Raw genomic sequence first — 20,024 nt, forward strand, 5'->3', positions numbered from 1 at the left:
ATCTGAGCATCCCTCGACTAACACAGCACAGTGCGGAGAAGCTGCACCGGGTCGGCCTCCTGGGGCACACCATGCTCATCCTCTTCACGACCAAATGTCCAAACGTCGTCTTCAGGGACATGGTCAGAGTGCAATGGGGAGGGCGTAGGAATGAGGAAATGTGCTGTAATCATGCAGTAGGTGATGGGATGTTTTAATATATCAGGTACAAGCCTCACAATCTTCCAGGAATCCATGGTTTGAGAGAAAGACACGCACACCATGCTAGCGCTGGCAGGAGGAAGTATAAGCAACCACAGATTTGGTAATGTAGGAGAAAAGGCGGGTGAACAGCAGCAAGGAGATTAGAAAGCTGAACTTGGCTTTGGGAGGCGTAGGCAGAAACCTGCCAGAAATAAACAAGGAATGTAAGAAGGTTTGTGTACCGGGAATAATAAGGTAGGTAGGTAGGTAGGTAGGTATGCCTGGCAGTCTGGGCTAGACTCGGCCACTTTCTATATTTCAGATGACGATGATGGTGAAGTGACAGATTCAGGGGGAGAGAGACAGAAGAGATGGATTATTTGCTTTTGAAAGTTAATCTGCAGGAGCCAGCCAGTATGGGACAGCTAGGATCTCCCTCGCTAGCCCAATTTTAAATATTCTCATCATGTGCTTGTAGCTATTACTGTGCAGGTGTGGTCCTTAGCAAGTAGTACAACGTTGCTATCCAATATAGAGCTGGAATTGTATTATGGTATTTCAGAACATTTCGTTTAAAGTAACTGTATAACATCTGTTGGCCTTCAGGTTCAAGGAATTTTAGCTGAATTACTGATATGGTCAATCAAAGTCCAGAGGGCTGATGTGCCCTGCTCACAGCACTAGACGAGGCAGGCCTTGGCTGACATTACTCCCAAGTCTTCCATTGGGTCCTACATCAAAAATCAAATCCATTTCCACCGCAAAATAGGGCCTTTCTATCCAAACTCACCAATTGGAGTGCTGTGTCTTCTAGGTCCCTTTTGAAGCTGATTAATAGGGGATGGAGTCAGGCTGGTCAAGGGCTGAATTATATCACCCTCCTTGGGCAATGTGAAATGAAATGAAGTTCCTGAAAGAGAGAAAACACTGCATTATTCACCTTGGGAGGAAGGTGTGTATCTGAGAAAATCTGCTACCCCAGCACTCCTGAAGAAGAGGTGCTCTGTCGGCTGCTCTGAATTACAACACCCACAAGAAAGCCTGAAGAACAGACTGAGAAAACACTCTGGACAGCTGATGATCTCCAGCTGGCCCCTCCACAGGTCTTCACCACCCGTACCTTCCCAGCATACAAACCCGCCATCCCAGAAATAATTCCCTGGGGAGAATTGAGGGCCGACCCCATGACTCAGAAAACCTGCCCCAAGATTCTAGCAGAGATGAGATTAATTACGTGAATTGGATGTTGATTTTTTGATATAAGCAAAGAGTCAGGGGCCCGTGCTCCAGAAATGACCTCGCACGGTGGGGGAAAGGAAAAGACGCATATGAGCACTTAAACTGTAACAGCAGAGCCCCATGTGCCAAGGGATGAGAAGCTTGGAATCGTGCCCTATGTTTAAAAAGCATAATAGCACTTTATCCTTGTGAGGCTTCACAAATATTAATCAAAACAGCAATACCTGCCTACACTCTCCATGGGTCCAAACAAACGCTGAGTTAGAGATCACAGCAACAACATTTTCCCAGAATAAGAAATAAAAAACCCTGAGGAGTGGTGACTGCCACGCAGTGTTCTTGCAAGTCTTAAAATACATTTCTGTGTCTGTTAATCAAATACTGCTGTTTGCACCCCTTCCATCCAAGATCTTGGTCATTCTGCAGAGTTAAAGTCTGCTAACGCAGAGCTAAGGTAGTTCAGTAGCTGTTACAAAAACACAATGCTTTGATCAAGGATAGTTTTATAACTTCCCCACTTGCTCCTTTCCTTCTTTGTATCTACTTTGTGGGTACCCTGTAGGCCTGAGACTGATCTAAAATCCTAGGACTCACACTAAACTTGCCCTGTAGAAACTGCATGCTAAAAAACCCGAGTCTAGAACATGGAGAAATCATGTCATGACAATAAAGATCTAAGCTCTCCTTAAAAGAAATCTAAAAATACACAAAGCTAACATGGACATTTCAACAAGGCTGTCTGCAACCACCAGGCGCAGCGCCGCCTTCAGTCAGACACTTGATACGCTGTCTGCAGAAGGCATCCTTTGTAATGGCCTAGCATCAGATCCCATCAGCCGAGACGCCACGAGGTTCGAGCTGCACACGTTAAAACTGAAAAATGGTAGCATTACAGGGCTCACACTACCGGCAGCATTAAACAAAAAGTGAACACAAAACCTCTGTCAAAGTCACAGCTATTAGATAACTGAACATCAACCAAGATTAGCTAGAAGGGTTGTTTCCTTCGGCAGGGTCTCAGACAGCAGTAAGCCACGCTACGGCACGCAGATCATCCACTGCACGTGTCAGCAGCCTATGGACTTGGGGCTTGGGTAGTGGGGGCAGCTCCCGTGCTACAGCAGGGACAAGCAGTGACAGCACACGGGCCCTAGCGCCTGCCTGTCACAGACCCAAAATAGGTCACTTCAGCCCACGTCCTGAAAAGGTTGCCAGCCTCTGATCTACAGCACAGAACAGCCCTTAGGTGCCTGGTGAGGGAAAAAGCAGAGGCCTTTACTCACCGGCAGCTAAGGCACTCCCTGGTGCAACTTAACAGCATCACAGCAGAGCTCATGACTTGGACACTGGCTTATTTATGTCAGTACTTTAAAATGGTTATTGGATTGGCACTGGCTGATATGGTTGGTTAATAATTGGCTATCAGTATCGGACAAGAAAATCTTTATTGGTGCACCCCTATTGTAAAGTAATTGTAAGCGTATTTCTCATGGACAGAAGGGGAGCAGGGCCACAACACTGGCTGGGTCCTTCCGTGCAGGAGCACAGGTCTGGGCCCTTCAGAGTTTCGGGCTGGAAAAGGCTGTGGGACCTTGCACGGCATCAAGTTCAGATGCTGAAGTCCAACCATTTGTGGGGCCTATGAGGCCTCTGTTGTAAAAACATGAGGCTGTAGATCAGCAATAATGAAGATAACCAAAACTGAGTATTTAGAAGAATTACTGTGCAAAGAAACCTATAGTCAGGGACTCACAAAACAATTGTTCATTTTTCCCTGTCTTGCTTCTGTCTCCAATCTTCTTACAGAGCAAATCCTTAGAAGTTGCGCTTATTCATGTAAGCTGTGCCAGGGGCGTTCAACCTCCGACCCATGCAGCTATGTCATCCAGCCCACGGGGCTCCCCGAGGGTCTGGAAATTTGGCAATAGAGGAGAGGTGTCCATGTTAACTGCCATTCCTCTGCTGCCAAATTTGCAGACCCACCCATGGCCAGATAACATGGCCCTGTGCACCAGCACACGGTCGGATTCAGGTGTGTGGGGTCAGGCCAGCTTACTAGATCGCACCAAAGGACTGGGATTGGTCCATGCTCTGACCAGGCACAGGATCCTGCTCAGAGACCAACCCCAGGCACAGGATGTGGCCCATGGCGCAGAGACTGGGCACTACTGCTCTATGTCACATCGATAAGTAATGAATCTAGAGGCAAAAATGTACAATTATAAAAGCCATGTGGCATCACAAGCACTGAGCCACCGCAAGACAGTAACAGCAGCTCACAAAAATCTTTAACCAAGTTGCTTTACAATGTAAGCAATTAAAAGCAACTCAAAGCTAAAGTAATTCAGCATGAATGCAATGACTTCATGCAATATAGTCTTAGGGCCTGACTCTACTGGCTCCCCAAATGGAGTACCAATATGCCCAACTAAAATGCAAGATTTCATCTTTAAAGCTGTAACTCAATCTTGTCCAAACTGGGCTCAATTCAGGTCTGAAATGGATCTACAGAACAAACAAGGTTTAAGGTGTTTGGCTGCAGTAAGAGTTACCTAGTCCTAAGTGCTCTGGCCAGAATATCCTGGGAAAGTGAACTTTGTTCACGCCTCCTTAAAACGTATCTTTGCACTATGGACTGTGATAGATTGGAATGGAAGCCAGAATTCAAGCTTGGAATCATGATTAGAGCAACAGCTCCTAATTTCACTAGCGGTAGGAACAGAAGTCCCAACAGACAAGTTTCAAAGAGCCGGCTGCACGTGTGTGCCCTCTGAAAGGTTCCAGAAGTGGCCGAAACACTGCAAAATACCAACGAACCTGTTTGAATTCGGTACTGTTCTGAAGCACTGCACTGCTCCGAACGGGTGTGCACTGCAGGGGACACAAGGGACCCTGGGTCCTTCAGCATCTCACACAGGAGCATGAAGGAGAGTGGAGCAGACTGGGTACGGTCTCGGCTGCAGTCAGTACAACTTCCCCTTTGCCCTCCCTCCTGCTGCAGCCAGAGCCAGAGACAAGTAGGTCCCCATGTTCTCCTGGCCACAGCCCCCCTGACACCCCGTTTCTGAAGCAGTCCCTGCTCTCCAGCCCCAAGGTACATCTCTGGTTCTGGTAGGGGAGGGGCGCTCAGGGCAACAGGTTCCCGCAGCCCCCAGCCAGTGTGTGGCAATTTGGAAGCACTCCAGCTAGGAAGTCCTACAAGGGCTGCATGTGCACCCAGGGGCTTTTAGCAATACGCTCAGAAAGACTTCAGTTGTTACTTCTGTCTGCACCCGTCATTACATCAGGTTTGCCTAACCAGACTGCAATGACCACGTACCAGTATCCAAAAAAAATGCACTTCATTTTCATTAAACAAACTAATTATATCCATTCTTCGCTGTGTGGGTGTGCCTCTCAGAGGCTGCCAATTCAAGCACAATGAGTGGTCTAGAAATGCTTTCAGAGTATCAGAAATTCTCGTGACATCTGTTCAATACCCAAGCGAGAGTCCATGTTACCTTTCACCTATGTAAACCATCACGGTTCCTTCAATTGGATACAATATCCCTTGTTTCTTCTGAAACTTGTACATATCCGATGCCACAATAATACTGGCTATGTTCTATCCCAAAAGCTGGCTGCATTATGTTGACGGATGCAGTAATCCTACCTATAAAGTTTGTAATTCTCTAAAAGGCGGATGTGACGCTTCTGAAAGGTATTATATAACACACAGAATAAAACACAAAGCAAACCCTTTAAACTGCGTTTAAGATGCACAACCCAGAAAATTCAGTTTTACAGATTCCTGCATTAACTCCATCAGATGGCACACATTTTTTAATTATTAATTCAAACTCATGCAACAAAAACGTTAACCTAAAATACTCAAATCTTATTAAAAAGAAGCACAAAGAATAAGGTCAGTTACTTAAACCAAACTTGGAAACCCTACATTCTCAAGTTGTTTTTTTCACATAACTAGTCAGAGCATCCCAGCTGCAAAACCTGGAAGCACTGGGGCATTTAAATTATTGTGACATGACAGTCACCCAGCAGTGCACAGGCAGTCTAGCAAATATTTTATCAAAGTTTATCAAAGAGAACATTTTGGTATAGATGGAGATGCCAACCAGGGACAAGCTCTTCTCAGTTTGATGCTTGTGAATAGGAAGGAATTATTTGAGAATATGACCATGGAGACAACTTATGTAACACTGACCATGACCATTAGCAGATGCATGATGAACAGGTCCAGGGAGGTGATGCTTCCCCTCTACGCGGCACTGGTCAGACCACAGTTGGAGTACTGCGTCCAGGTCTGGGCACCGCACTTCAAGAGGGACGCGGAGAATCTGGAGAGGGCTCAGAGGAGGCCACTCGTATGGTCAGAGGCCTGCGGGCAAGGCCCTAGGAGAAGAGACTGAGGGACCTAGATCTCTTCAGCCTTCACAAGAGAAGGCTGAGAGGTAATTTTGTGGCTGCTTACAAATTCATCGGGGGCGGGCAGCAGGGAATCGGAGATGCGCTATTTACTAGGGCACCCCCTGGAGTAGCTAGGAACGATGGCCACAAATTGACAGAGAGCAGATTCAGGTTGGACATTAGAAAGATCTTTCCAGTAAGGGTTGCCAAAATCTGGAGTGGGCTCCCAAGGGCGGTGGTGCTCTCCCCTACCCTGGGGGTCTTCAAGAGGAGACTAGAGTTGCACCTGGCTGGGGTCATCTGACCCCAGCGCTCTTTCCTGCCCAGGTGGGGGTTGGACTCGACGTCCTACTGAGGTCCCTTCCAACCCAAACATCTACGAATCTATGAATGACATCCCAGAGTCCACAATCCTAAAGAAAGGAAAGAAGAATAAGGACACTGGACTTCAGGAAAACAGGCTTTAGCAAAACTTAGAGAACCAGTTGGCAGGGCCCCATGAGAGAGAGGTCTGTGGGGAAGAAGGTCCAGGAGAGCTGGCTGTACTTTAAAGAGACTTTATCAAGGGTGCAGAAATAACCCAAGCCAGGACAGGAAGAGTAGCAGGGACCAGCCTGTCTAAACAGTGAACTCTTCAGTGAGCTGACACTCACTGAAGTGAAAATGTGGTCAAGTTAATAGTGATGAGCATGAAAGAATCACCCAGGCTTGCAAGAATAAAATCAGGAAGGCAAGACACAAACTGAGATGCAGTTAGCAAGGTACATAAAAGGCAAAAAAAGCACTTTATACATACGTTAGAGGTAAGAGAAAGACCAAAGGAAGTGTAAGTCCTTTACTGAATCTAGAGGACAATCTAATAATGGATCATGGAAGGAAGACTGAAGTATTTAATGCCCTTTTTCCTTTAGCCTTCAGAAAAAAAGATCAGCCAGCAGATTATGAGCATAATTTGCAGCAAGGATAGGGGAGAAGATAACCAGGCTACAGAAAGAAAAGAATGGGTAATGGATTACTCAGAGAAGCTGGTTGAGATGCATCTTAGAGTATTCAAGGAATTGATTATGGTAATTTTGGAGCCACTGGATAGTTCCTCTGAGAATTCAGGGAGGTCAGGGAAGGTCCCAGACAAGTAGAAGGGGGTTAAATATAGTGCTCGATTTTAAGAAAGGGAAGGAAGAGGATCCAGGGAATTACAGACAAGTCGGCCTGACCCCAATACCCAGAAAGACTACAGAACATGTCATCAAGGAATCTATTTCTAGACACTCAGAGGATAACTAGGTGTTCAGGAACAGCTAATATGACTTCATCAAGAGCAAGTCATGCTTAACCAACCTGTAATTTCCTTTTACAAGCTGACCTGCTTTGTGGATGCAGCGAAAGCAGCGGGTATAATATAATCTCAACCTTAGCAAAGCTTTCAATACAGCTTTCTATGACTGTCATGAGTAAGCTAAGAAAATACAGTCTAGATGAAAGTACTGTAAGGTGGATCCATAACTGGGTGGATCACTCTCAAATAGTCATCTATGGCTTGATGTCTAATTGGGTTCCCTGGGCATCTATCCTGCGGTACTGTTTAATATCCTCATTAATGACTTGGAAGATGAAATTAAGAGCACATTTAGCAAATTTTCAGACAACATCAAGTTAGGTGGAGTTGCAGACACCATGCAAAATAAATTTAGGATGCAAAGTCACCTTGGTAAACTGAAAAATATGTCATCAAATGAAATTCAGCAAGGACAAGTGCACACAGTCCTGTACTTCAGATGGAGCAATCACATGCACAAATATAGACTGGCTGGGCTGCAATCCTGCAGACCAGGACCTATAGGTTATCATTGATCATACACCGAATATATGACTCAACAGTGTGCTTGTGGAGTGAGTCAAGCCAACAGAACACAGCAGGCAACTATCGATCCTTCTGGATTGTGGTGTATGCATGAGAGGTCACCAGGACTGTTGACACATATACCGAGGCAGGAGTACGGAGGAGTGGAGGCTGCCCAAACCTTCCTCCCCCCTTTTCAGACTATTGGGACAGAATCCAAAGGCCAGACTGAGACGTTTGATGCCTCGATGGCTGTAGTTACATGTATGTTTCAATACGGACAAGTGCAGGGTGCTGCACTTGCGCAGTAGTAACCGGCAGCACACTTATAAGATGGGAAACTCCCTTCTTGAGAGCACGGAGGCAGAAAGGGATCTTGGAGTCACCACTGACTCCAAGATGAACGTGGGCCGACAATGCGAGGTCATGGTTGGCAGGGCTAACCGGACCCTATCGTGCATCCCCAGGTGCATCTCAAGTAGGGCCAAGGAGGTGATCCTCCCCCTCTACGTGACACTGTTCAGGCCACAGCTGGAGTACTGTGTCCAATTCTGGGCACCCCACTTCAGGAGGGATGTGGACAACATGGAGAGGGTCCAGAGGAGGGCCACCCGCATGATCCGGGGACAGCAGGGCAGACCCTACAATGAGAGGTTACGGGACCTGAACCTGTTCAGCCTTCACAAGAGAAGGCTGAGGGGGGACCTGGTGACCATCTATAAACTCACTAGGGTTGGGGCGGCTAGGATCCGGAACCAACTTCCAAGGGAAGTGGTGCTGGCGCCTACCCTGGGGGTCTTTAAGAAGCGGCTCGATGCCTATCTGGCTGGGGTCACTTGAGCCCAGTTTTCCTCCTGCCCAGGCAGGGGGTCGGACTTGAAGATCTACAAGGTCCCTTCCGACCCGACTTCTATGATTCTATGATGTCCAGGAACTGAACCCAGGTTGCCTGCATGGCAGACAAGGATTTTATCACTGAACCACAACAGTAGTCCAATAGGATACGGGATTGAATTAAGAGGAGTGCCATCTGCAAATATCTGAAGAGTGGGTATAAAGAAGAAGGTGACAGTCTATACTATGTACATGCAGGGGACAGGATAGGAAGTAACAGTCTTTAAATACAAAGGAAATTTAGGTTGTATAGGAGGGAAGATAAGCATTGGAATAGACTACCCAGAGAGATTGTGGAACCTCCGTGATTATTAGTTTTTAAGAAGAGATTAGACAAACAAGTGTCTGAAATGGTTTAGACAGAGATGACCCTGCCTTGAACAAAGGTTTGGTCAAGATGACCTCTCGAGGCCCTCTCCAGCACTATTTTTCTACGATTCCAAGAAGAAAGGCTGCATAGATATAACATGGGCAAATACCCGAGACAGATCCATGTAGGTTATCCGGTTCTCAAAGAGTGTGGTTCACTCCCTTCTTCCTTGTCACAGTCATCTGACAAAGTATTTGCTGCTTACAAAAGCTAAACCTCTGAACCAGTTAGTCTGGGAACTGGTTTGGGAACTGTTTCACACAGTGTGAAGAGCTGCAGCTCTGACAGCAGGGGTAGGATCGAGCACCCAACCCAGCCTGCCTCACAGGGAGTGAGTGAGGAGGAGGATGCTGGCACCCATACTTTGAATCCCAGGGAGTGGGCAACCTGTGGCTGAGTGCACCATCCCTTGTCTGCTTGTCCTTCTCCTAAACACAAGTTCAGTAAACTCCGCTGGCCTGCACTTAATCAGTTTGCAGATGCTTGTCTGACTGCGGGGGGGTAATGCTTGCAGGGGCTGGTGGGGCACGATACACAGCTGTGCTCAGGTAGGGAGTGACTGGCTGTTAGAAAGATGCTTTCACTGGGGCTCAGTGATAAAAAGTGCTAACAAAATGGAATTAAAAAAGGGGTGGCTGGGCTGGAGAGTTTTGGCCGTGTCCCAGTGTGGCCAGGTGCTGCAGTGGAGGGGGGCAGGTGAGGGGCAATGCTATGTGGGAGGCCTGGAGAACCAACCAGGAACACCTGGTGTCCATAAAGAACCAGTTCCAAACAGCACTTTATTTTTTAAGTAAACTTTTGAACAGTTTCAGGCAGCTATAAAGCAGTTCAATGGATTTGTGCATCTGTCTGCTTCAAGTTAAACTGCATTTAAACCATTGAAGTGTTGTGCGCAACCATGCCTGAAGGTGCAGTTACTAATGCAACCCCCAGAAATATTCCCAATTAAAGCAAGAATTGAGAATCTGCCCTCTCAAACTGAGCAGCAGAGCTAGATACCAAGTAGAGAGAGTATGTGTTTCCCAGAACACATGGAAAGAACTGCAGGAATGGGGATCTCTCTGCCAGACACATACCAGTGCTACACCATGGGAATCTGGTTGGGCTGGTCCTGCTTTGAGCAGGGGGCTGCACAAGATGTGACCCCCTGCGGTCTCTTCCAGCTCTCATTGTCTATGTGCTAGAGCAGTGGTTCTCAGGGTCGCTGCACCCCACCTCCACTTCTGAATGTGGCGGCACCTGCAGCTGAGAACCACTGCTGATACTGCCTCAACTACCTCAGTGCTGCTTAGCCAGGTTCTGCTGCCCCCAGATGAGACTGCCCAGCCTGCCCGGGAAGGGCTCATCCTGCATTACGGCTTTCTAAAGCCAAAGCAGGCAGGAGCTGCCTCCTGCTGTGGAGCCCTACCTACCCCAGCACCTCCCTGCACCTCTGGAAAGAGAAGTGGACAGTTGCACCCACACCTGTTTGCAGGAGCAGCATAGGCGGCACGCACCAGACCAGAAAGCACTGCACAAGACTAAGGCAGCTCCTGCCTGCTTTAGGCTGATTAGAGAGCCCTAATGCAGGCAGAGCGTACAGGGTAGTTTTACCTGGCTGCTGCAGCAGCCCTGAGGAGGTCTCACAGCACTAATGCATGCCACAGCACCCCAGTTGAGAACCACCGGGCTAGAAGAATGACCTCTGAAGCCCCCGAAGCACTGCCGCTCTACGAACGGTGCACCTCTTCCACAAATATCTGAATTCATTTCCACAAGAAGAAATGAAAGCAGCATTTCTTTTGCTTGGAACTGAAAAGTTTATGCGACTTCTTAAATGGCTTTGTCTCATTCAAACAGAAACCGTAATACATAATGAGGCAAGGCTGAGGTAAAATTGGGTAGGATAAAAACTACCCAAAGCCAAAGGTCCCAAGTCTGAGAAGACAAACTGTCATTACGTATTCACACCAGAAACCCTGAATGATGTCAAAAAGAGAGGACAGAGGAACTCCTAACCAACCCTGGGGAGAGTGACTGGGGATCTTACAAAGTAACGAAGGCGATTCAGATAACAAACATTTCCTTAGAAGGAAAAAGCCATATTCATAGATTCATAGATGTTAGGGTCGGAAGGGACCTCAATAGATCATCGAGTCCGACCCCCTGCATAGGCAGGAAAGAGGGCTGGGTCTAGATGACCCCAGCTAGATGCTTATCTAACCTCCTCTTGAAGACCCCCAGGAAATTGCTTGCTGTATGAACAGACCTGCTTCCTACTCTCAAGCGTCTCAAGTCTCTTCTCAGTTGCTGCTTCATTTGATTACACGGTCACCTTCCTCAAAACGTCTCACCAAGTCTAGTACTGGAGACACACAAAAACACCATCCAGACTTCTAACCAGCCAACTAACTAACACCTCAAATTCCCCTCACCCACTTCTGTTCAGCCACAAAGGAGGAATCTCGTCATCTGGCCTCTTTTTGAAATCTGCGACTTGGAATGCCACGACCTTTCCAACCAGGGCCACACGCTCCAGGAGGCAGCGTGGGTCATGTCAGAAACTGAGAAAAAGGGCAGGGAATCAAGTAAGAATGAGCTGGAAAGTCTACCAGGAACCAGCAGCAAAAGCTGCTAAAAAAGGCAATGAAGGAAGGATTTTTAGCTGGAGAATTCAGAAAAGTAATTCAGAGAAGGGCAAAAGAATTGATTAAGGGGCTAACGAGACTGAAAAGCAAAGTCTCATAAGAACATGTACATCTCAGCTAAACAAAGACTGAAGAGGGAGTAAGAAAGAGGCTTTTTACGAGCAGGGAGCAGAATTGTTCCATGTTTAGCAGCAGCAGAAAGAATTCCACGGGAAAATTTAAGGCGAACATCAGGAAAATGTTTTGACAGCAGCATCTATTATTATACTGTCTAGTTCCTTATGTCCAGAGTTAAAGAGCATAATCACTTGGATGAAGCTGTGCAGAACAGACTCCAGACGATAATCCTGCCCTGGTCCTTCATCCCCGGAAAGTAAGACAAAGTCTACCTAATCTATGGTTTTTATACGTTCCACTGGTCAAGACCCCAGATCGGGCAAATCTGAATCTGCCAGACCACCCACAAATTTACTTTTCCTGCAGAGCATCTAATTTAGCTCAACAGAATTGTGCAGCATTATTACATATACAAAATACACATTCCTCTCGGGGCTAATGCACCCAGGAAAGTCACTGTGAGGATTTAGATAAAACTAATTTGGTAGAACAGAGTCTTTGCAGGGCTGCAAACAGAAAACAGCCCACAATCACCCTACTGACAGTCAGCATTTCCAGACTCTCATGACTGCCAAATTCAGAGGTAGAAATAGCCTCCACTATCCAAACAGGACAGAAAGATACATTTAGTTCACAGTGGGAAGCCTGTTGTAAAACAACCTAAACTCAAGTACACCAGCACAGCCAGAGGAAAGAATGCACCACGTGGCTCAGGGGAAGTGTTATGAGTATGAAGTCACTGCTCTAGTCCTGCTCTGTAGCACACAGTCGTTTTGGGGAAGAAAAAGGTAACTTGTGAAATTTGCAAAACCTGGAGTAGGGAAGAAGGAAATCATATAGTTGCTCCATTACTGAATCAGTTATTATCCACTGCTGTTGATTCCCTTGTGATGCAAATTCATAGGCAGGGGGGGTCTACAGGGTGGGCACCAGCCCCAAGAACCCTTCACTCCTGCTTTTGTCTACAGGGTTGACACCAGCCCCAAGAACCCTTCACTCCTGCTTTTGTGGCTAAAATATCAACTTTTACAATGAAACCAACTTCTACTGAAATTTTACATTGGTATTTGGTTATGCATGTGAAACTCATGGGATTACAGAACTTCCTTTACAAGGGCAGATTCCTCGCAGAAGTTAGGGGAAGTGTCCCAGCGTTCTTGCTTACAGACCCAACAGTGCACTGAAAGGTGCTCAGTATTGATGAACAGTCTCATTGGTGTTACAGAGAGCTCACTTGCACACATCCAAGCATGGAAACACACTCATTTAATTTAAAAGACAGCCATCTACCTCCCTCCCCCACCCAAAAAAACCCAAAACTTAAACCACTTGAGAATGCCAGGACAAGAGAAAAAGTTACAGACGGAGAATGCCTGACACGGGGTAGAGGGACACACAGAGAAGGGCCTGCCCTGCCCATCGCCAGCACTAGTGCTGTGGTTTCTAGCAAAGCAATGGAGTCACAAACTCCTTGAGCAATCATTAGCAGGAGTGTACCCACCCTGTGCTTTCAAAGTCTGGCAACAATAGAGTCCTGCAACAGGGGAACACGAATGGCTAGGAAAGAGAAAGGGGTGGACAACCTTGACGCAGCCACTTCAAGCAAGGACGGGAAAGAGCAAGAAGCTGAATGGCAAACCCCAGGGCAATTCTGCACTTACACACAACTACATTAGACTGGAAAACCCTGCCGGAGAGGCTGAGGACAGCATGCAGCAGAGACTCTCCATCACTGGCAGACCTACGAGCACTCACCGCTGGATGGGCTGGGGAAGTGGTCGTCTGCCCTCCCTTGCAGGTGTACCTCCTCTTGCTCCAGGTGAGTGGTCTTCACCTGTTTTTCAGGCATATCTTCTGCTTTCTCTGGCAGAATGAGAGGGGGTGGCTGGCTCTCCGGCAGGGCTGCAGACACCTGGTCCCCTTTCCCCAGGGCTACGGAAACCTCATTCCCTCTCTCCAGAGTGGGGGGCTGGCTCTCCGGCATGGCTGCGGGCTCCTGGTCCCCTCTCACCAAGGCTGTGGGCTCCTCATCCCCTCTCCCTAGAGTGGGCGGCTGGCTGTCGGGCAGGGCTGTTGGCACCTCATCCCCTCTCCCTAGCATGGGCGGCTGGCTGTCCGGCAGGGCTGTTGGCACCTCATCCCCTCTCCCTAGCGTGGGTGGCTGGCTCTCTGGCACAGCTGTCGGCACCTCATCCCCTCTCCCCAGACGGGGCGGCTGGCTCTCTGGCAGGGCTGCAGGCACTTTCTGCCCTATTCCCAGAGGAGGTGGCTGGCTCTCCTGTGAGGTCACCAGCACCTCATCCCCTGTCTCTGGAGGGAGCTGCTGGTTCTCCTGTGGGGCAGCAAGCACTTCATCCCCCGTCTCTCGAGGTGGCTGCTGGTTTTCTGGCAGGGTCAGGGGCACCTCATCCCCTCTCTCTGGCGGTGGCTGCTGGCTCTCTGGAAGGGTCAGGGGCACTTCATCCCCTGTTTTTGGAGGGTGCTGCTGGTTCTCTGGCAGGGTCACAGACACCTCATTCCCTCTTGCCAGAGGCTGCTCCTGACTCTCCCATTCCATTTCCTGATCCTGTTCCAGATGGCTTTCACTTTGATCCCTGTTCCCTTGAACATCTGAATGCTTTTTGGCGCACAGTGCCACTGCTGGGGGAACACCTGCTGGCAACCGAGGCCAGAAGCCATCCTGTTGTCCCAGTGACTCTCCCACAAGAGGCTGAGAGGCAAGGTCACTGAGCTTTGGCATGGTTTCTTGACCAGCCTTCAGGGACAAGCCCTCCATGTCCTTCGCTTCCACAACACCCAAGCCTGTGGAGGCCTCTTTCTTCCCGGTCTCCTGATCCCTTTGGCTCAGTTCACAAAGCTTTTTACAACTTTTGCTAGAGCCCTCAGCAGATTCCACTTCCATCGCTTCCTGGCCTTTGTGATGCTGCTCTTCCCTTAGAACAGTCAGGCCCTGAGAGAGGGTTTGGCACAGAGAGGACCCTTCTTCCTCTAGCTGCTTCTCATCTGCACACCTCTCACCTTGTTCCTCACACTGAGTCTCAGGAATTGCTTCCAACTGAGGCCTGGCTCTCAACAGTTTTTCCTTAATCTCAGTCAGTGCTTCTCGACCCAAAACACATGGCAAAGTGTCAGGCTGACTGGCTAGAGCTGCAATAGCCTGACTTCCAGATTCACACATGCGATCAATGCAACTTGTCTGTGCCACAGTTCCATCTGCTGTTACACCTGCAGCAGCCGCAGCAGTGGCAGGGGGGCTCCCGGGCTCCCCCCCCTCTTCTGCTTTTCCCCCTCCCCCAGCCGCAGCAGTGGCAGGTGCTCTCATGGTCTCGCCCTCTTCTGCTTTTTCACCATCCTCTTCCATTAGAGTTTGGCTGTCCTCACTCATTCTCAGCTTCATGCTGTCATTCTCCGTGGAACAGAGTTTCAGCTCCAAAGCTGGGGGTGTGGAATCCACCTCTACCTGTGTGGATTCACTGTCCTGGTCAGTCCTCAAGGAGCCTGTAGTTCCTTCCGTCTTTATGGGCTGGTTACATTCACTTGCAGAGAGCACTAGTTTACAGGAATCACTGGTCTCTGAAAACACAGGACCCCCTGTAGGAATTTTGGGCACAGCCTCCATGGGTCCAGAGTTATCTGCTGACAAGCACACATCAGGTAAGGCACCAGCCTTCTCTTCTCTTCCAGGCCTCTCCTCTAGACTCGGAGTTGGAATGAAAATATCCTAAAGGGATAGAGAGATAAGAAGAAAAAAAAAAGCACTCTTCAGTATACACTCTCCTGAAGGCAGGCTGTGTTATCCAGTGGTTCTCGACCTTTCAGTTTCATAGAAGTAGGGTTGGAGGGGACCTGAGCAGATCATCTAGTCCAGCCCCCTGCCCTAGGCAGGAATGAATGCAGGGCTCTTATTACCCCTACTAAGTTTAACCTCAAATGACCCCAGCTAGGTAGTTATCAAGCCTCCTTTTAAAGACCGCTAAGGTAGGAGCCAGCACTTCCCTTGGATGCTGGTTCCAGACCCTGGCCGCCCTGACTGTGAAGTAGTGTCTCCTGATGTCTAGCCTGAACTTACTCTCTATCAACTTGTGGCTATTATTCCTTGTTACTCCGGGAGGTGCTCAGGGGAACAGGGTCTCACCGGCTCCCCTCTGGTCCCCCCAGACACTAGATCCCCTCTCAGTCTGCTCTTGTGAAAGCCAAACAGGTTCAGGTCCCATAGCCTCTCCTCGTAGGGCCTGCCCTGCTGCCCCCTAACCATGCGAGTGGCCCTCCTCTGGACCCTCTCGATGCTGGCCACATCCCTCCTGAAGTGCGGTGCCCAGAACTGGACACAGTACTCCAGCTGCGGCCTGACCAGCGTCGCATAGAGGGGGAGGATCACCTCCTTGGCCCTGCTCGTGATGCATCTATGGATGCACGACAAGGTGCGGTTAGCCTTGCTGACTGCGTCCTCACATTGGTGGCCTATGTTCATTTTAGAATCGATAATGACTCCAAGATCCCTTTCTGCCACTGTGCTGTCGAGAAGAGAGTTCCCCGGCCTATAGGCATGCTGCTGGTTCTTCCTGCCCAACTGCAGTGCTCTGCATTTATCAGTATTGAATCCCATCCTATTCTCATTCGCCCACACCTGTAACCTGTCTAGGTCCAGCTGTATCCTGTCTCTCCCTTCTAGCATGCCCACCTTGCCCCAAATTGTGGTGTTGTCAGCGAATCTGAACAGGCTGCTTTTCACCCCCTCATCCAAGTCACTGATAAAGATGTTGAACAGTGCAGGCCCGAGGACCGAGCCTGGGGGACTCCACTGCCCACCTCCCTCCAGCTCAAATATGCCCCATCCACCACCACTCTCTGTGAGCCGCCCTCTCTGACTGTGTAGGTATCAGTGCCACAGTCGCCTAGCTTTTTAATGAGAATGGGGTGGGAGACAGTGTCAGAGGCCTTCCTGAAGTCCAGAAAGACTACATCCACCGCGACACCTGCGTCCAGTGATTTTGTGACCTGGTCGTAGAAGGCCGCCAGGTTGGTCTGACAGAACCTGCCCTTAATGAACCCACACTGGTTGCCCCAGAGCATCATCCCCGGTGCTGGTCCTCCCTCACAGATGTGCTCCTGGATAATTTTTTCAAAGAGCTTCCCCAGGACCAAGGTAAGGCTAACAGGCCTGTAGTTGCCCAGGTCCTCCCTCCTCCCTTTTTTGAAAATGGGGACCACATTAGCCTTCTTCCAGTCTTCTGGCACCTGGCCAGAGCACCATGAGTGCTCGTAAAGCCGTGCCAGGGGCCCCGCAATGACTCCTACCAATTCCCTCAGCACCCTGGGGTGGAGAGCGTCTGGACCTGCTGATTTGAACACGTCCAGCCCCAGAAGTTCCCTAATTTGGTCCTCCCTGACCCTAGGCCTGGCGGAGTCACTCTTGAGTCCATCCTGCATCTCAGCGGGGGAGAAGTCCCGGTCCCTGCTCAGAAAAATGGAGGCAAAGAATTCGTTAAAAAGGTCTGCTTTTTCATCTGGTGCAACCACCAGATGGCCAAGCGTATCCTGCAGGGGCACCACACTGCCTGGTGCCTTCTTTTTGCTCCCTATGTATTTAAAAAAGGACTTTTTGTTGTCCTTGATCCTCTTTGCTTGCCCTAGTTCCATCTCTGCCTTAGCCTTCCTTTGGTACCTTACATACCACCCCGATCGACACAGCAAAAGTGAAACCGGAAGTCCCACCGTGGCACTTCTGATTTCGCCTCCGAAAGCTGAGTCCCACTTTTTCCTTGTGGACCATGGCCTGGGGCAAAGCAGCCTGTGCAGGGCCCCCATCCCTGTCCCCTGGCACAGTGACACTGGGGAGCGAAAGCCCCGTTGCATGGGACACGGAGGGAGGGGCGGTGGCTGGAACTTCCAGCCTGAACAGGCAAAGACGCCTCCAACCAGCCAGGCGGGGGGGCAGGCCAAACTCAAAACACAGCACCCGCATACCCCCTGCCCGTGTCTTGTGTACCCCCAGGGGTACACGTACCATGGTTTGAGAAGCACTGGTCTAATCCAGCCAGCAGCAAGGCATGCAGGACAAGGCAGCTTGTTTACTCTTGGCAGAAACCCTGAGGTTTGGGAACAAAACAAATTCATGTACCAGGACCTGGAATCTTGGGGGCCTATTTCCCACTTGTCTGAGCCATAGCTGCCTTCCTGTTGTGCTGGGAAGTGACCCTCCTTCACTTCTCTTTCAGTATCCCCAGCAGAGAGGGATGCAATCCTTGATTCACAGAATCATAGAAAATGAAGGTTGGAAGGGATCTCAGGAGGTCACATCCAGTCCAACCGTCTGCTCAAAGCAGGACCAGCCCCAACTACAGCATCCCAGCCAAGGCCGTCTAGCTGGGTCTTCAAAACCTCCAAAGATGGAGATTCTACCACCTCTATGGGGAGCCTGTTCCAGTGCTTCACTACCTTCCTAGTGAGGAAGTTTTCCCTCACATCTAACCTAAACTTCTCTTGCTGCACCTCAAGACTATTGCTCCTTGTTCCATCATCTGCCACCACAGAGAACAGTCCAGCTCCATCCTCTTTGGAACCACCCTGCAGGTAGCTGAAAGCTGTTATTAAATCCCCTCTCAGTCTTCAACTTTGATACAACTTTGATCTCACATGACGAGGAAGGGACACTCCAAGACTGCTGGAGTGCTACATTAAGTGCTTTAGGAAAATCCAAGTTCTTTTTGGCTCAGGAGGAGAAGTGACCAGCTTGCGACTCTTGCTTAGTTCTCCCAATAGAGTTTTAACCCTCCCACCTTGGACTAATGAAAATGGATGTTTTTAGAGCATAAATGACCCATACGCATCCACACCTTTTGAAGAGTAAACTAGCTTTGTGTAGCAAAATGACCACAGTAAAGACTAAAAGGCAAGGAAAATGGTAGCAATTAGTTTCCTGTAACAAAGCATCTCAAATGCATTACTATAAAATACCAGGGTTTCACTCTCTCCATAATCATGAAAGGTGCTGGGGTCACACACAGCTCCCCTCCGACTGACATGTCCCAAGGGAAGTCTAGTTGGAGGATGCAGTTTGAGACACAGAACATGCAATTCAGTCCCTGAAAGCATACAACTTTCAAATACATTTTAAGGAGAATCTCACAAATTCCCAGAACAGAATAAGAGACTGCAGACTCTGGTTTGGTTCCTTTGTGCTTCAGACCAAAGTTTTTCTTTAGGTATATGTATGTAACATAGGTTCAGAGCAAAATATTAACAAACAGATGAACTGATAGGGACAGGAAAACCTTGCAGAACCAAGCAAGCAGGAGAACCCCACATGCTATAGCTAAAGACTGACCCACACTAATCCCTTCCAACCAGATACATGAAAATAGCAGGGAAAATGTTGCAGGGAGTAATTAAAGGGGCAATGTCTGCTTCAACACCTACATGGGAGAACTCTGGTTGTGATGGTACAGGAAAGGATCCAGAAGTGAAGACTGGTGCACTCTGGGATACTGGAGTCGAAGCCTGGGGTAGTACTGGAGGTCCTGATGGGGTGGGAGGATTATCAACTTCCATCAGTTCGTCTCCCTTCTGTTGCTTCAGGGCAAGTTCCCCTCCTGCTAGAGCAGCCATATCCATCTGTTCATCTAATTCAGAAGAGGGAGATTATAAAAGTTAGAGGTGCACCAAATGTACTGGTTGCATGTCGGATTGGCACCGAAAAAAGGAAAATTAACATTACTGGCTATCAGCTTTTTTTGGCCGGAATAGACAATAATGTCACCGAGAAATATAATATACCTTCTGGCCGGGGCCCCCAGATGCTGTGTGCATGCGCACAGCCACAGCATGCACGTGGCCAGGAACACAGGCAGGCAGTGTGGAGAGCAGTGCCTTGCAGGTAAATCTGTGGAGGGGAAAGGGCATGTGGGGGAGGGGCTGCAGATCAAGGCTCCCACGGTGAGAGAGGAAGTGGGGCTGGGGCAAGGGCTGCTGCCCAGGGCAGTGAATGAGACCCAGGACCAGGGCAGGGAACAAGACAAAGCCACAGGCAGCTCATCCAGGGGGCGAGGGGGAGGAGATGGGGGTGGCTCCCTGCCACTGTGCACACCCCTTGAGGGAGGCATGGGGGCCTATGTGCCTCCCAGATTTGTGCATGTAGGTGGAGGCATGCTGCCGACTGTGACCTCGGGGCTCTCCACTCTGCTACCTTTGCCCTGACCACGTGTCCCCTGCCTGTTTGGCAGTAGTGGCGGCAAAAAGTTGTGCTCACTTCCAGGTGGGCAGGGGACACACGGTCAGTGCGCAGCTCCTGACACAAAGGCAGCAGAGTGGAGAGCCCCAAGCCCCAAACAGGCAGCCTGCCTCTGCT

The 20,024-nt window shown here is 49.2% G+C and overlaps 1 protein-coding gene across 2 annotated transcripts in view; it reads right to left on the bottom strand.

Moving 5' to 3' along the window:
• Window positions 1-20,024, bottom strand: part of TP53BP1 (tumor protein p53 binding protein 1) — a 45,207-nt gene that overhangs the window by 15,990 nt on the left and 9,193 nt on the right. Inside the window, exons 10-14 of one of the 2 annotated variants that reach the window (XM_025212463.1) lie at window positions 19,454-19,559; window positions 19,097-19,299; window positions 14,990-15,398; window positions 13,433-14,926; window positions 974-1,093 (exon numbers count right to left, since the gene is read on the bottom strand). In XM_025212463.1, the coding sequence (XP_025068248.1) occupies window positions 974-1,093; window positions 13,433-14,926; window positions 14,990-15,398; window positions 19,097-19,299; window positions 19,454-19,559 (2,332 nt within the window). Of the gene's footprint in view, window positions 1-973; window positions 1,094-13,432; window positions 15,399-19,096; window positions 19,300-19,453; window positions 19,560-20,024 lie in introns of both variants that reach the window. The other variant, XM_025212464.1, reaches the window with a different exon arrangement.

This window comes from Alligator sinensis, unplaced genomic scaffold (assembly GCF_000455745.1).
Source record: "Alligator sinensis unplaced genomic scaffold, ASM45574v1 scaffold407_1, whole genome shotgun sequence".
Classification (NCBI taxonomy): Eukaryota; Metazoa; Chordata; order Crocodylia; family Alligatoridae; genus Alligator; species Alligator sinensis.